At 36.5% G+C, this 16,588-nt stretch overlaps 1 protein-coding gene across 1 annotated transcript; it reads left to right on the top strand.

Moving 5' to 3' along the window:
- Window positions 1–6,210: 6,210 nt before the first annotated feature.
- MMP12 (matrix metallopeptidase 12) lies at window positions 6,211–16,034 on the top strand. The gene is made up of 10 exons (XM_037029734.1): window positions 6,211–6,334; window positions 7,212–7,459; window positions 8,051–8,199; window positions 8,288–8,413; window positions 11,189–11,350; window positions 12,484–12,607; window positions 13,439–13,572; window positions 13,936–14,095; window positions 14,843–14,946; window positions 15,499–16,034. Exons 1-10 carry the CDS (start codon window positions 6,236–6,238, stop codon window positions 15,597–15,599), a joined length of 1,407 nt encoding a protein of 468 aa, XP_036885629.1. The 5' UTR covers window positions 6,211–6,235; the 3' UTR covers window positions 15,600–16,034.
- The last annotated feature ends 554 nt before the right edge of the window (window positions 16,035–16,588 follow it).

Raw genomic sequence — 16,588 nt, 5'->3', positions numbered from 1 at the left:
ATTAAGCAAAAAAAAAAAAGCCTCATACACACAGACAACAGTATGGTGATTACAAGAGGGAAGGGGAGGTGAGGGGAATAGGAGAGGGTAAAAGGAGATGAATGGTGATGGAAGGAGACTTGACTTGGTGAACACACAATACAATAGACAAATGATGTATCATAGACTTTTACACCTGAAAACTATATAATTTTGTTAACCAATGTCACCCCAATAAATTCAATAAAATTTTTTAAAAAGGTAAAAACTAGTCTAGGTGTTACAAAAGAAAAAGAAACAATATTTATGCACAGGCTGAGCAGTTTTATGCATTATCTTATCCAATCCTCAAAACTGTCATTTATGGATGAGGAAACTGAACTTAAATAATTTGGTCAAAACCACATAGTTCATAGGTAGCATAGTTGAGGTTTGAGGACAAGTCTGTTTCCAAAGCCTTGCTCTTCTCATTAGACCAGGCCCTGATGTCCAAATCAGTTCAGAGACATGAGCCATTATTTCTACCTTTAGGTATTTACCTTGTTGTTGGAGGGCAAGAACAGGAAACTAAACAATGACTAACACCACTCATGAATATGTCACCAAATTTTCTCTACCATGTGATGTATACATAGGACATGTACTTCTTGCTGTGTTTTATGTATTAGTATATAGTTGTTTGCAGGGGAGACTTTGCTGGGAAAGCATGGGGTACAAGAAAAAGAAACCATGGCAACCTTTACTTTCCCTACATGCTCCCTCTACATTTTTCCTCTGGGGCTGCACCCAGTGTGATTGTTCTCATGTCCAAACCCTACACTTTCCAGGGTTCTCACCAGTATTCCTTTGGGAAGAATGCCTTGGGGTTAGAGAACTCACTGATAAAATTTTTGGCTGAGCACAAGTCTGAGAGACAGTAGATTTCTAACCAGTTGCTCTGACATTCCCCGCCTTACGGATCACCAAGTCCTAGTACCATCTGGGTCCAGTCTCACTTCATTATGGAGGAAGGTGGAGAGGACTCTATGAGCCGACTCCACCACCAACATCAGCTCCTTTCCAGACCACTTCTGTTTCTTTGCTAGGTGAAGATCTACACTTGTGGTTAAAAACCATTATTTAGGCTAATTTGTCTCCTATATGGAAAAAGTTAGCTGGTGTAACTCAACCATGACACGACCAACATGCAGGGACAGAAGTAAAGTTAAAAGGCAAAGAATGAACATTTATGAGGCCTGAGCACATGAAACTAGGTGCTTTTAATGGATTATGTTATTTGTTCTTTGTAAAACCTTAACACTAACCCATTTTACATATGAAGAAATCAGGCATGGAAAAATTAATTTGTCTAAGTCCACAGGAATGGCTAGGGTGACCTTAAACACTGTGCTCTTCAGAGATGCTCTAAGCAAATTCCTGGGAATCCTTAGCAACAAAAGCACCTCAGCACAGGACACTGTTCAAGAGGAGGCAGAGAGATGGTGCACAGGAAATTGTTCTCCAGAGAGTGGACAAGTGATGCCACCTCCCCAGAAATCCACAGTCACCTCTGTAAGGCTAGAAAAATTTTCTCTTCTTCCCTTCCAGGTGCTTTGGCTGGTCTAATAATTAATTTAATGTAAGATGGATAAACAGGAAAAAAACAAATTTTGTATGTAATACAGGAACCTTATAGAAATATGAGACTCTCCAGATAGGTACTAGACTTACCAGGTGATCCTTTCATAAGATATATAAATATCTAATCATTGCATAGTATGCCTAAAATTAATATAATATTGTATTTCAATGCTGATTGATTAAACTTTAAAAAATTACAAAATATGTGAAACTTCCCAGCAGTCAGCTAACTGAGGCTTATATGCCATCCTCAGCTAAGTGGAAAGGGGAGGGTCCTGTGGCTCCAAAGGAGAGACAGACAATTCACAAGAAGATACAAAAGCAAATATTTGGTAAGCAGATGTCTTCCATACCATGCAGATAGCCTTTATGACATAAAAGTTATCTCTGATAATAGTTAGGAGGGGTGTAAAAGGCTCTTCCTGAGTCTGCAGGGCCTGGATTGTCTTCATCGTGGTAGAATCTACATGCCAAGGTGGCGCATTCCAAGGTGGCATATTCTGTTCCCCTCATCTACGACATTCCCAGGGCTGTTTGGTTACACCTAGCCTTCACAACAGCAAAGGGAACAGCCTAACTTTAAACTAGAAAGTTTAAGGGTGTTACAATATCATTTTTGCAGTGTTTGCATTAATAAGATACCCACAGGGAAACATAAATCTGAAAAAAAATAAAGTTATACACATGACAAAATGAAGTATGTTGTAACAGTCAGGACAGAATCAGGAGACCTACCAGAATTTTCTTCTCAGGCAATTCACTTCCTTTTTCTAGATTCCTATTTTTTTTATCCATAAAAGGAGACAGTTAACTAGTTGAAGCTTTCTTTCTACACGAACAGACTGTTGGTAAAGGGGCCATCTAAGGAATTTCCATATTTGGGGAGCATTTCTCCTGCTTGCCTGGTCTTTTCCATTTACCTCTGAATCCTCTGGGAGTCTCCATAACTAGCCGATGGTTGTTATATGTCCTGGTGTTGAGCTCAGAAAGGAAACAATGCAATAGAGACTTGTGTTATAAATCTGCCTTTTTAATATCTTTAAAAGATTTATGTATTTATTTTTAGAGAGGGGATAGGAGAGAGAAAGAAAGGGAAAGAAACATCAATGTGTGGTTGCATTGTGCGGACCCCCTACTGTGGACCTGGCCCACAACTCAGGCATGTGCCCTGACTGGGAATCGAACTGGTGACCCTTTGATTTACAGGCCGGCACTTAATCCACTGAGCCACACCTTTTAATACGCAAACTCTTATCAGGAAAAGTTGTCCCTCTTAAGAGCAACTCTTAGCTACTTTCTGCACTTTCATAGACATGCTTTTCTTCACATAGAGCATTGCCAATGACCCCTGGATTCTCACTTCTCTCAGTTTATTCCCTGGAAGTCATGCCTCTGCTGGGATCTCCAGCATCTAGTTGTGGCCAAGATTGTTACTGGAATTCCAGTGTTTTGAGTCTGTCTGCCTACATGCACTGGCACAAAGAAATGCATAAACAGGAGAGAAAGAAAAATAGTTTAATGTTGAATTGGCCAATCCAGAGACAGGGAACTAATGCTAAAGATCCAACTATCTGTTTGCTTTTAGGTTACAGAGTATATAGGGTGAAATCACAAAGTATTGTGGGTTACGGGAGTTGTGCTCATGCTGAAAACTGATTGGTGAGAGGTAAGATAAGAGTAATTAACCATTTCTTCAAATCTTGAAAACAGTTCTGAGGTCTGCTCCTTCATCCCTATGCCCGATTTCATGAGAAAATAACCAGAGATCAGAAACATAACTCAGATCAAGATGTTACCTTGAGCCTGCTAGAGTTCCTGACCCTGTGATTGTTTGTCAGGTCCATGCCACTGCCTTCTACTGCCCAGGGGGTTGCTGATCATCAGGGGAAAAGCTTGGTCTCCGAGGGGTGTGAAGAGTAAAAGATATGGTTTCTACAGCTAAGATTTAAAGCTAAATTTAATTAAAGTCATAAGAATTTGATCATAATTTTTCTGTAGCTCCTTCAACCATAAGAGAGTTCTGAGCATGTAGTTGGTCTCCTTTCTCATCACCATTTCTAATTTTTTTCAAATGTCTTATGTAAGAGTGCAGTAAAGGAAGGATAACAAATCATTGAACATTTAAGGTGTGTCAGGATTAGGCCAAATACTTTTCTCTATATTTTAATGTAATCCTTATAATAACTCTTGAGGTAACCGCTATCATTCCAATTTTACAAGTGAAGAAATTGTCTTATAGAGATTAAAGTGATTGCCCTAGGTTCATAAAATGATGGAGCTAAGAATCTAAAGCAGGTTGGCTTGACCCCAGAACCTAAACTTACAACCCCTGCAGTGTTCTATGGATGCCCAGTTGGCCCTCATCTCCTTAACCCACCTGGGGCATTAGATGAACCAAGACCCAGAGACCATTAAAATTTGGTAATTTTCTATTTTTTGAAACTTTTCAGTGAAGACATTCTTTCACTTCCTTTGTATCTTGGTCAGCTTTTATCTTGTAGCTTACATCTTATACTTTCTGGACTTCCTGAATGCCTCCCCAAAACCAGACTCCTTCCTGCTGTGAATAAGACCAGCTCTTGTGTGCTTTCAGTGAGGTTTAGCAATACAGCCTCAGTGTAGTAACTGCTCCCACAGAGGAAGTTTACTACTGGTATCATAGGCCCTATTCTTCGACTGAGTTCACTCACACATTTATTTAACACTTGCTAACTTCAAGGTAGTTTTAGACACCAGGAATACAGTGGAGATAACACAGACAGACCCTGCCTTCACTGAGCAACACCCTGCTGGTAGAGAGCCAGTCTGCCCAGAGTTTCTAATAAATTTCATTTTCCCTGCTCTCTAGCCAATAGCATGTTCCTCTTATGATGCTTGAGTTAAATCCAGTATTTGAAAAGATTACCTGATGATTCTTCTATGTGAACTTCTTACCCTGAATCCTACACCTGTTTGTAAACTTCAGGTGCATGATGTTCTCCTTTCAGGCCAAGGGGAAGGGAGTGAATATTAGTGAGCACGTGTAGTATGGGCTGGTATTTAAAGTACAGTGTCTTATTTAATCATCACAAAAGCATAAGGAGACCAAGGTTATCATTCTCATTTTTCAAATGAAATACTTGAAGATTTTAGAGATCAAATCCCACAGTTCAAAAAAAAGAACAGGCCCTGGCTGGCATAGCTCAGTGGATTGAGCACGGGCTGTGAACCAGAGTGTCACTGGTTCGATTTCCAGTCAGGGGACATGCATGGGTTGCAGGCCAAGTCCCCACTTGGAGACACACAAGAGGCAACCACACATTGATATTTCTCTCCTTCCTTTTCTCTCTCTCTAAATATAAATAAAGATAGAATATTTTAAACAAAACAGAATTTGGAGGTGGATGCCAGGTCCAATGCAGAGGACCTCCCTTTTGGCCTATGTGGGACAAGATTCATTCCCCTGAGCCCCAGCCATAGATAGGTCCATGCTAGGGAGCAGCCAGCATTTCCCAGGCCTAGAAGATGGGGCAGAGCAACGGCTGAATCATAACACAGCATTCTGTCTCTCCCTACCGGCCCCCAGACTGTTCATATGGAGTCAGGAGGCAGCCCCAGCGATTGCACTTCTGCCTTTGTAGTTCACTCCTTGTTTCGTTTTTAAAATTATTTTTATTGTAATTTCCCCCGTTACCATTTATCCTCCTTATATTCTCTACTCCTGAAACCACCACAATGTTGTCCACATTCATGAGTCCTTTTTGTTTTTTCAATCTTCAAACTGTCTCTGTTGACTGACAGGCAGATTCCATATTAATGGGAAAATTAGGTCACAGGGGAAGAAAGTTGAGCTGCTGGTGAGGTAGGGAGGTTCCAGAAGCAAATTTTTCTATCTCCCAAAGTTGAAGTGTTGATCTTCATGCTCCCAACTCCAGACAATTTCCTCCAGGGACATGAGCTTGTTGAATCTCTCTACTTAGCTATTCAGTTGGGACTGGGCTTCCACTCAGATGGCTGAAGATTGGAAGTTATAGAAACAGGATCTAAGGCCATACAACTCGCAGAATGGGCATCAAAGCATCATAATGTTATAAGCTTTCCTTTGATAAACATGTAATCTCTACACCAAAGTTCTCTAGGGAGTTAGATTCAGCTTGGAAAATATTCCTCTATTTTAGCAAAATAATTTTATTTATCTAACCTTTTAAATTTAGTTTCTTATAAAAGTCTATAATGAACATAAATAAAGTAGTACAGGGAATTTCAGGTACTACGCTTTCTAAAAATTTATTTTTTAGTTATATATTTTAGGTGTTCAGTATATCTTGTATGATGGCTTATTTTTTAGGGTGGGTAGAAATAGGGGCTTGTTTTATTTGAAGAAATATAGCTTGTCTGAGTGAGTGATGACTTCATTGCTAATTGACCCATCCATGGGATAGATGCTGACTGACATGTTGTTGGTCTTAGAATAAGGTCATGCTTGTGTTTGTGGGTTTTGAGACACATCAAAAGAAGATGATATCAACTATGAGTCACCCAAAAGATTTCATATTCACAGAGACTGGCCTAGGACTATATAAAGAGTGACATTCAACGAACTTGTTCTGAAAGGGAACGGAGTGACTTATATTAAGTCATTCAGGAGAAGTTTATAATGAAGTTTTTTCTATTGACAATGGTCCTGCAGGCCATTGCTGCTCCTGGAGCTGCTTCTTTGATAAGCTCTGAAGAGCACCAATATAGATTTGTTTCTGTAAGTATTAATGCTATAGTATTTATCTAGATTGATTTCTGTCTTAAGATTTATTGCATGGCCAGTCTTATTTTGAGAAGTACTATTTGAAAACCAGTTTAGCAGGCTATTTGATTTTAGCACTGAATTTTTCTTTGCCAAAGAGGAATGTAATGAAGAAGTACTGCTTTCAAAGGAGCATTATAAAATTGATGGGTGAATTTGTCCCTTCTACTAAAAAGCTTAGGCTGTGTAGTATTATTTCAAAATAATTGGTGTTCTACTTCTCTTCTGGTATTTCACATTAACCATTTAATGCTGGTTAATACTCTGAGACTTGAACAATGTTGTAATTAATTTAGTTACTTAAGTCTGCCATAATAATTGAAGAATATTCTTTACTTTCACTATCTCAGATATTTTATTATGAACAGTTTCTAAAATACAACTTTTCAATTTTTTGTATGAGTTCAGATGATTTCCCATTTTCTAAGACTGTTTCAACTTTGAATTTGTCACAGTTGTCCATTGTATTGAAAGCTTTCTATTTTTAAGCAGGGAATTTTTTTCTCAATTTAAATTAACAATTTATGCATTCTGACAATAAAGATTTTGAGGCTTAATGAATGCCATGATGTGCTAGATACACAAATAAGTTCTAAAAGTAGAAAGAAGTTTGAAGGAGTAAAGACATAAAGGTGTTTTCAGTGGGCTTCCAGAAAGCAATCTTGCTAATAGTTTATGACATGTCTTTGACAGCACAGAATATTTTTAATTTTTTTTATAATTGTACGATACCTGGTTCAAAAACATCAGTGTGCAGTTGAGTCATATATGCAGAGCTCCAACAGAAACCTTTAGATGTATAAAAATGTAATACTGAATGTATTTTTTCCAGAATTACTTGATGCAGTTTTACAACTTCAACCCGGAGATGATTCCAATGACAAAAATGAAAGTCAATACAAACTTCATGGAGAAAAAAATTCAGGAAATGCAGCAGTTCCTGGGTTTAAATGTGACTGGGCAACTGGACAAGTTAACTCTGGACATGATGCGCAGACCTCGATGTGGAATGCCTGACGTTCATCAGTTCACGACAATGCAAGGGAGGCCAGTGTGGAAGAAATATTCTATCACTTACAGGTGAAATCATAGCCATATATTTTTCTATTTTCTCATAGGTCTTACTTCTAGAAACCTGAACCACTTAGATATAGTCCTAAATCTGGTAGCAGATAAGAAGCCTTCCTCAACTGTTAACACTATCCCTCTGCTAAAGTTCATTATCTCTGAAAGGGGATTGTTCATCCAGGAATTGTTTGATTTGCCAGTCCAGACCAGACTAAGAAGGCTGTGAATGAAAGGATAATGAAGTTAAATCTACAGTAAATAAGACACAGGAGAAAGTTTTATAGAATACTCAAGATGAATAAATGCAGAAGTGTTGGAGAAGGGGCAAAAGTCTTAAGCTTCTATGAGTGTAAATCTCTCATAATGGTGACCTATAAATCATAAATAAGAATGAATCAAATTAGATACTGTTTAAGGAGGAAGCTGTCCAAGGAAAAATGTCTCTGTAGTATTAAAAATATGTTCTTTTTCTTTTTATCTGGACAATTAATTTATGAAATAATTCATTCTCTAATGCTGCTAGTAAAAATGAGTTATCATAAGAAGACAAAATTAACACATGGCTTCCATATATTTTTCTCTTTTTTCTTTTGGCTGATAAAGGATCAATAATTACACTCCTGACATGAAGCGTGAGGATGTTGACTATACCATCCAGAAAGCTTTTCAAGTATGGAGTAATGTGACCCCCCTGAAATTCAGAAGGGTTAACACAGGCGAGGCTGACATTATGATACATTTTGCACTTGGAGGTAGAGAACTCGGACTTACTTTATCTGTATCATTTGGCATGACCTATAGCATATATAGAAGGACTGATTTTCTTCTCTTTTTAACAAGCTCATGGAGACTTCAGTCCTTTTGATGGCAGAGGTGGAGTTGTAGCTCATGCTTATGGACCTGGACCTGGTATTGGAGGAGACGCACATTTTGATGAGGCTGAATCCTGGACTAAAAACTATAGAGGTAGGCAAACAAACAAACAAAAACACCAAAAAAAACCCTAACAAATTCTAAACTGCATCATTTTGTTAAATCAGTTTGAAAGGCTACCTTCTGAGAAAGAATTATAGGATAAAAATCTTGTTCTGATTATAATTTAGCCACTAAATAATAAGTAACTTTGTCTCAATTTTATACTCTATAAATTGAGGATATAGACTAGATTATTTAAAGATCAGTTCTTAGAATCTGAGGATGAGCTAGTTGGTTAACATAAACTCAAGAACCTTAAGAACTAAGGTATATAAAAATAAAAGTTGTTAAGTGATCAGTTTTTACAATGCAACCCATAACCTCAAGACAACACAGATGCTAATTTTGTGTATGCTAACAATCCTAAAATAGTGTGGTCATCTTCATGATCCATTATATGGTGAGAGTTTCTTAGATTTATAGTGACACAGAAAGATGATGCTATAGAGAATTTAGAGATCCTTGTAGAGATACAGTGTTATATGGCCATGCAGTCACTTGTTCTGGGACAAAAATTTCAGAATGCCTAACTGATCATTGAATGATACTTTGTATGTATTTTCAGAGGGGCTGTAAGTCTCTTTTCAAATCAAAGAGTTGGAAGGGGTAATTAGTCTGTTTAGAGGAGTCATTCTCCATTGGAAAATTCAAACTATCATATCCAAAGCCTTCTTAATCTCTCCACTGGAAATCCTAGATTATATGACTGGCTCACGTGGAAAGTAAATGGAAAGAAAGTCACCAAGAATGGGTTTTATTCATCATCCCCCTTTCTCTGGCTGATAATTGTCAACATTAGATGGCAATATTTTGTAGATCAGAAATACTAGTTGTTTTAGTCTGACACATGCTCTTAAACTTACATAATTCTTGAGTGATAAAAGCAGTTTTACATTGTCAAAAGACTAATAATATAGGATTAGGTTTTTACTAAGCTGAAAATTCTCAGCTAGACATGTTAAATTTGCCTAAATTTTATACAAGGGAATTTGAGTTTTATAATAATTCATCTGATATGGGAGACTTGTGCTACTTAGCTAAAATATTTTGAAATTCCAAAGGGCCCTGGGAAAATCATTTAATAAAGTTTTTTAGAGTTAAAGGAAATAGAGACCAAAGGAAAGTTAGTGGCTAGCTTGTGGAAAAGCTGGGGTCAGAACATGCATTTTCTAGTTCTTATCTTGGTCCAATGTGTACTTTCTAACTGTCCATGTTGCCTTATTTTTAATTGTCTTGATTATATATTTTCAAAAAGTTAAAGTATTTATAAAAATTCTAACTTAACATACTCATTATCAACATAATTTTTGACACATTAAATTAATAAATAGTTCAATGGTTATTAAATTTCTATTATAGTTTAGCTGATGCAATGCAGGTATTTGGCTACTGAGATGAAAAGGACCCAGTCCTGCCCTGGAAGAGCACACAATCTAGCAAAACACAGAACACAAACAGAAATTCATTATTTTAAGATAAGGACCAGTCCTGGTCTCTTATACAAAGTATTATAGAAACTGGGAATAAGCTAAATTTAGGTTTAGGCCAAAATATAAAAGGCTTTGTTTACTCTTCTCCATATTATGCAGAGTGGAAAGAATGCCAAAGTCTATGTTTCATTTTCATTATTTGAGAGAAGTTAAAGCATTTCTGAGTTATGAAACCCCTGTGTTACGAGAAATGTTCCTAGACACCCCAAGAGGGAGATATAGACTCTATGTTCACACTTGGGTGCTGGAGAGTATTTCAAGTCCAGGCTCTGAGGCTAGCTGGGGTGTGATCCTAGGCAAGACAGTTCTGAGATTCAGTTTTGCCAGAGAAAAAGAAAGGTAAAAGTAAATGTATTAGATTAGAACACAGATTAAAAACTAACAGTAAGGGGTTAATCAAGTCTTCTTGGATTTGAGAAACTTAACAGAAAGGACACACCCCTTTTTCTTACCTAAAAGGTGTATCCTCTGGGGCATAAAGAATAACTGAATAGGCACGACTATAATTTGGCAGTTCACATGTGTCTAATTTATAAGTATAATCTCTTATTTTATTTAGAATCATGTGTAGAAAAAGGATGAGCTTTAGAACTAAAAAATTTGGGTTTGAATCTTACATTCTTGGATCAGCTCTTAATTTGGTCAATTAATCTTGCTGATGCTGTGTCCTCATCTTAAATAGAGAGTATGGTGGCTCCCTATCAGTTGTATAAGGATTAGACAGAATGTGGTGTATTTCTCAGTAACTCATAGTACCTGGAAATTAATATGACCTTTTATTTGGGTTTAGTAAAGAATGGTTATGAGAGACTTTTTAATATATCTACTCAAGACTAATCAAAACTAAAAGTAGAATGAAGGGGGAATGATTTAGAGGAAATGAGAACTATTGAGCACAGCTATGATTTATTCTAGAAATTTTCACAATGTAATATATTTCATTCATGTGATAGTGTAGTGGTCCTTAACCAGAGGAAATTTTTCTCCCAAGGGGACATTAGATAATGTGGGGAAACAGTTTCGTTGTAAAAACTCAAGAAGGATTTGCTACTTATTTAATGGTAAACCAGAGATTTCTAGACAACTATAACAAACAATTATCTGGCCTATAGTGTCAATAGTGCCAAGGTTGAAAAACCTTGTGCAAGGAGGGGAAACAAGTGAAGGATTCCCAAATGTTTCTTTTTTCATGGTGTCATATTTAAATTGCGTTATTGTCTTCTAAATGCCACTATATTTTGTTGCTCTTTTCCCTTTCTCGTTGGTTTCCTCTTAGGAACCAACTTGTTCCTAGTTGCTGTTCATGAGTTTGGCCATTCCTTGGGTCTTGGCCATTCCAATGATCCAAAGGCCATAATGTTCCCCACCTACAGTTATGTTGATCTCAGTGCATTTCATCTCTCTCCTGATGATATACATGGCATTCAGTCTCTCTATGGTAAGTTGAATTTATTTATTAATTTGCCTTATAAACATACTCACTCTTACAAATGAATAATTTTATTATATCTGCATTTGGATAAAACCTTAATATCTATATTTGCTTTTGAACCCTATGAAAATTCTGTGCGGTAGATAGCACAGATAGTATATTCTGTGCTATTATATATAATATATTATATTATATTTTTCCAGATGAGCACCAGATACCTAGTAAGTTAATGCCAGAGACAGAGGCAGAACTAAGCTTTCTGGCTTCAAATCTGTTCTGTCTATCTAACAACATTGTCAGTTAGAGAAGGCACACAGAGAAATAATTTAACTGGAACAAAAAAACTAGAGTGAGTCCTCGCTGGTGTAGCTCAGTAGATTGAGCATGGGACTGCGAACCAGAGGATTGCCATTCGATTCCCAGTCAGGGCACATGCCTGGGTTGCAGGCCAGTTCCCAGCAGGAGACCCATGAGAGGCAACCATACATTGATATTCTCTCCTTCCCTTTTCCTCTAAAGATAAATAAGTAAAATATATTTTTTAATTTTTAAAAAGATTTAAGAAAAACAAACAAAAAAACCCCAGAGTGAATAGATTATTTTTCTCAACAATGTTGCAAATACACAGGGGAAAAATCTTTATATTTCCTGTAAATGTTAAAAAATCATAAATTGCTTTCTATGCATTTTTTAAGAAAATTAAATGTTTTGAAATTGTTGTTCAATTACAATATTTGTCCCCATTTTTCCTCCATTAGTCTCTTCCATCGTCCTCACTCTCACCTTCCACATTCAATCCCCCCACCCTATTGTCTTTGTCCATGGGTCCTTTATACACTTTCCTTGACTTGACCCTTCCCCTTCTGTCTTCCATTTTCTCCCTCCTCCCTCCCCTCTGGTCACTGTCAGTTTGTTCTCTACTTCCGTGTCTCTAGTTGTATTTTGCTTGCTTGTTTGTTTTGTTGATTAGGTCCCACTTACAGGTGAGATCATATGGTATTTGTCTTTCACTGCCTGGCTTATTTCACTTAGCACAATGTTCTCCAGTTCCATCCATGCTATTACAAAAAGCAGGATTCTTCCTCTTGTGATCTAAAGTACATATTTCTTTCTAATGTTTCTTGAAATGTTTTTTTCAGGAGGTCCAGAAAGGGACAAACCCTCATCAAATCCCAACAGTGGAGAATCAGCTGTCTGTGATCCTAATATGAGATTTGACGCTATCACTACAATGGAAAATAAAATCTTTTTCTTTAAAGACAGGTAGGATCGTTTTTATACCTGACCAAATGTGAAGGTTCTGTCCTAAGGTGGTTTTTGTTGTTGTTGTCATTGTTGAAGACTAATAGAAAATGATGGAAAATTAAGTAGGTGAAAATTATTAGTAGGGACTTGGACTTGATTCTGTAGGCAGTGGAGAGATCTTGAAGATCTTGAAGCAAGACAGTGGTATGATTATATTTATGTTTTAACTGTAAAACTAGCATTAAATAATGGGCTTGCAGTAGGAATATGGGTTGGAGAAAGATAAGACAGGAAACAAAGAACCAGACAATTTTAATCATGGATAAAAATAGTGTCTGGAACCAAAGCTCTGACAGAGTACCTATTTAAAGGATTTGATTCTTGATTAGAGGGAAGGGAATTCCAGGATGATTTATGGTTTCTGTCTACAACACAGACTGAAGCAGATATGGGTGGTGTGGGGCAGTATGGAAGATTAATATCTGGTAGAGAGGACAAATATCCTTCATGTCTGAAACTCAAAACCTGAGACACTTGAGGACAAGTGACTTCCTTTAGATTACAAAACTAATTAATGGATTTTGGGACCAGGCTACAACCTAGACCCCTTGATTCCAAGATCCAGGTTATTTCCGTATAACTGTTTGCCTGTTAATACCATTGCTATTATCAAAGAATTGATTAAACAGCCTTTTCTTGTGGTGTTCCTACTCAGACATCCATGGAACAGCATATGAAGATAATGGGAAGAAACATTAAGTCATTTTACAGGTCCTTTCCTCTCACCTCTCATGATGATTCCTGAGTCTACAATTATTTTAAACGTGTATTTAATGTTTTACATGTCAGGTTCTTCTGGTCAAAGCTTCCTAAGAGTCCGAAGAGCAATGTTAGTTTAATTTCTTCTTTATGGCCAACCTTACCATCTGGTATTCAAGCTGCTTATGAAATCGGAGCTAGAAAAAAGGTTTTTCTTTTTAAAGGTAATTCCAATTTTTAGTTTTGCTATTTAGTCTACTTCAGGGAGAGAATAAATTAAGGAAACACTACTTTTTATAAATGAACCCAAAATGCACTCCAAGTTGTATTATTTGTACTCTGAACTATTACCTAAAAGGGATCAAATACTTAGATAATACATAAAACTTTCAGGAAAATTTGTAAAATATACATTATAATACTTGTGGGGGAAAAATACAGAACCATAGGTGGTGGGCCATGTTTAAGAACAAAGAACAATACATTTTGGAACTGTGGGAAAAGAATGAGGTTTGTAGTGAGTCAGTATATATTTCTATTACTCTTTCTATATGATCGCAAGGTACCTTTTTTCTTTGTGTTTACAGATGATAAGTACTGGTTAATCAGCAATTTAAAACTACAGCCAGGCTATCCCAAGAGTATACATTCCTTGGGCTTTCCTGACTTTGTGAAAAAAATTGATGCAGCTGTTTTTAACCCACATCTCTATAAGACCTACTTCTTTGTGGATCATCAATATTGGAGGTGAGCTTTAATGGTTAGTAATTCGAACTCTAAGATTTTTGAAACAGGCAAGGAATGGGATTTTCCCATTCCAGAAGATGGTTTGCTATGCCAATTCCCAAGCATCTTTGGCCTTTCTGGGAAAGGGATCAAGAGATTATAGGATTGGAATAATTGTTTTCCTTCTCTGGACTTTTGGGTTCTGATCAACTAGATAACACACAATGTGTTTTTAAAAGAACATTTTAAGTACATTGTCAACCTGGTATCAATCACAGCGGAAACACATTGGACAATAGTGGTAGAAATGTGTAGAACCTGTTCTTTACAGCCGGTTTAGAGGGTCTACAGAGTTTCAGATTCCTTTCCGTAACCATTGGACTCAAGAAGACAAAATGAGGAGACCATCCTCTGAGGGACAACTGACCCTGCAAGGTCTTTACTGGCAGGAAGTTAGACAACCAGTCCCTATAAAGCAGTACTGGGCACTGGTGGAAGCATAGTGGAGGGGTGAGGAAAGTGTTTGACTAGAAGTCAGGAAGCCTTGGATTAGAGTCCTAGTGGGACTTGAAATGTGTCAGTGAACTATTTAGGCCCTTGGGTTTCCTATCATTGTAGTTTAAACCCTTTTTAGTAAGAGCCTTTCAGGAGAGGAATAGGTGGAGTTTGTTCATGTCATGAAATGTCAAGTTTATGTCATGAGATCTATTTCTGATGGAGTTCCTGCTGATTATTTTTATGTATGTATGTATGTATGTATTTATTCAGGTATAATGAGAGGGGACAATTCATGGACCGTGGTTATCCCAAATTGATTACCACACACTTTCTAGGAATTCAGCCTAAAATTGATGCTGTGTTCTATTACAACAGTAAGTAGATTAGTAGATTAGTGAAGATACTTGAAATCCTCCTTTAAAACACTGTCATTCATACTTTTTTTGTACCTGCATTCTTTACCTTCCTTTAGCTCCTTTCACACTTTATGGGTTCTCATGGGCTGGGGTTGTGGGTGGGATGAGGAAACTTGAGTTCGTTTGAGTTTATGTTTGTGAATGTCTTTAAGCAAGGTGACCCTCAGCAAAATTGTTGACTGGGCCAAGATAATTTGTTTTTCTTTCCACCCCTATGTTCTTTTCACTTCCTCCATCTTTGTGCCCTATCTGTATTCAACTGAGTTTTGCACCTGGAGTGTAACTTCTCAAAAATCATTTTCATGTTAACAACCTTCTCAATAAAATTAATGAAGATATTTAATAGTGAAATAGTTGGAAGTAAGCAGATATCTGGGGGCCAAGGGACCCAACATTTATGTACTTGAATCTGATCTTGTCTAATCTACATAATCTATAAAAACACAAATCTATGTTATCTTTTTCAAAGAAATACAAGCAGAGAATTAAACTATTCATTTTTTTTTTTAGGACACTACTATTTCTACCAAGGATCTAATGTACTTGAATACAATGTCCTACACCATCATGTCACCAAAAGGCAGAGAAGCAGCATTGACTTTGATTGTTAGAAATGGTATAATTATGGGTGTTTGTCAATTCACTTCTGTTTAATCAGTATTTATTGCATATTTGTTACATGCCCAGTGTACCATTAAATCATGACATATATCATAAAATAAGATAAAATATGTAGGACATAGATAAATGATTATATTGGTAAATGATTATACAAAACACATAAGATTTTATTATTGAAAAATCCTCATTGTCACTTTTTACTTGACTCTGCTATTAAGTTTGAAAATAGACAACTTCAGTGGACAAAAGCATATCTTGGTCCCTAACATCCTTATACTAGGAGATTATAATTATTTCTCTGGCTTAACCAAAATTAAGAAATGATTCATTTCTTTGACCATAAATGTTTCCACAAGGGTATCATTTTAATTGGAGTAAAAGTAGAATATACCTAGGACTTAAAAAATGACAATAATGTAAGATATAATTAAATTATATAATTATGGTGATAATATATTATTATGTTGACAGTGTTGACTTTTCTAATATTTTGCATGAAGTATATATATTTATGTTGTTCAATTAAAGTATTTAAAGAAAGTATTTGGTTTTTAAAAATTTTTCTTGAAAAATGGAAAGTGTACTTGAAAATAATTCTGGACCTACTTCTAAATAAAACTAGTCTCTGTGATTATACTAAAGGGTGAATAGAAATATGGCACCTAGGAAAAAAAGAAATTTGTATTTGCTTTGGCTACTTGTTTAAAGCCACATGAATATTTAGTCTCAAGTCCAGAAAATTTCTCCAGGCTTCATACGGCTACTGGATGACCTATAGTGTATGACCACAAACCTGAAGAGAAGAAGGGATGAAATAAGAACTTCCCATTTTGGTAAAGTTTCCATTGCAGATCAAGTCTCACAATATGGGTCAATAATTGCTATGTGACCTTGGCAAGAGATTAAATCTAAGCTTCCTTAAATTTAGGAGAAAATATTAGTGGTACCCATCTCATAGATTTATTGTAGAAAAAGTGAT

This window comes from Sturnira hondurensis, unplaced genomic scaffold, assembly GCF_014824575.4.
Source record: "Sturnira hondurensis isolate 20B ecotype Veracruz unplaced genomic scaffold, ASM1482457v3 Scaffold0020489, whole genome shotgun sequence".
NCBI classification, from domain to species: Eukaryota; Metazoa; Chordata; class Mammalia; order Chiroptera; family Phyllostomidae; genus Sturnira; species Sturnira hondurensis.
Note: the sequence above shows the minus strand (reverse complement) of the source record. Positions and strands in the feature narration are given on the sequence as shown.

What these genes read in the sequence shown, in the direction of transcription:
- MMP12 (XM_037029734.1), top strand. Translation starts at nt 6,236, where the DNA reads ATGAAGTTTTTTCTATTGACAATGGTCCTGCAGGCCATTGCTGCTCCT. An exon ending in ACCAATATAGATTTGTTTCT is followed by an intron (nt 6,335 to 7,211) that starts GTAAGTATTAAT and finishes TATTTTTTCCAG; the next exon opens with AATTACTTGATGCAGTTTTA. An exon ending in CTGGACTAAAAACTATAGAG is followed by an intron (nt 8,414 to 11,188) that starts GTAGGCAAACAA and finishes GTTTCCTCTTAG; the next exon opens with GAACCAACTTGTTCCTAGTT.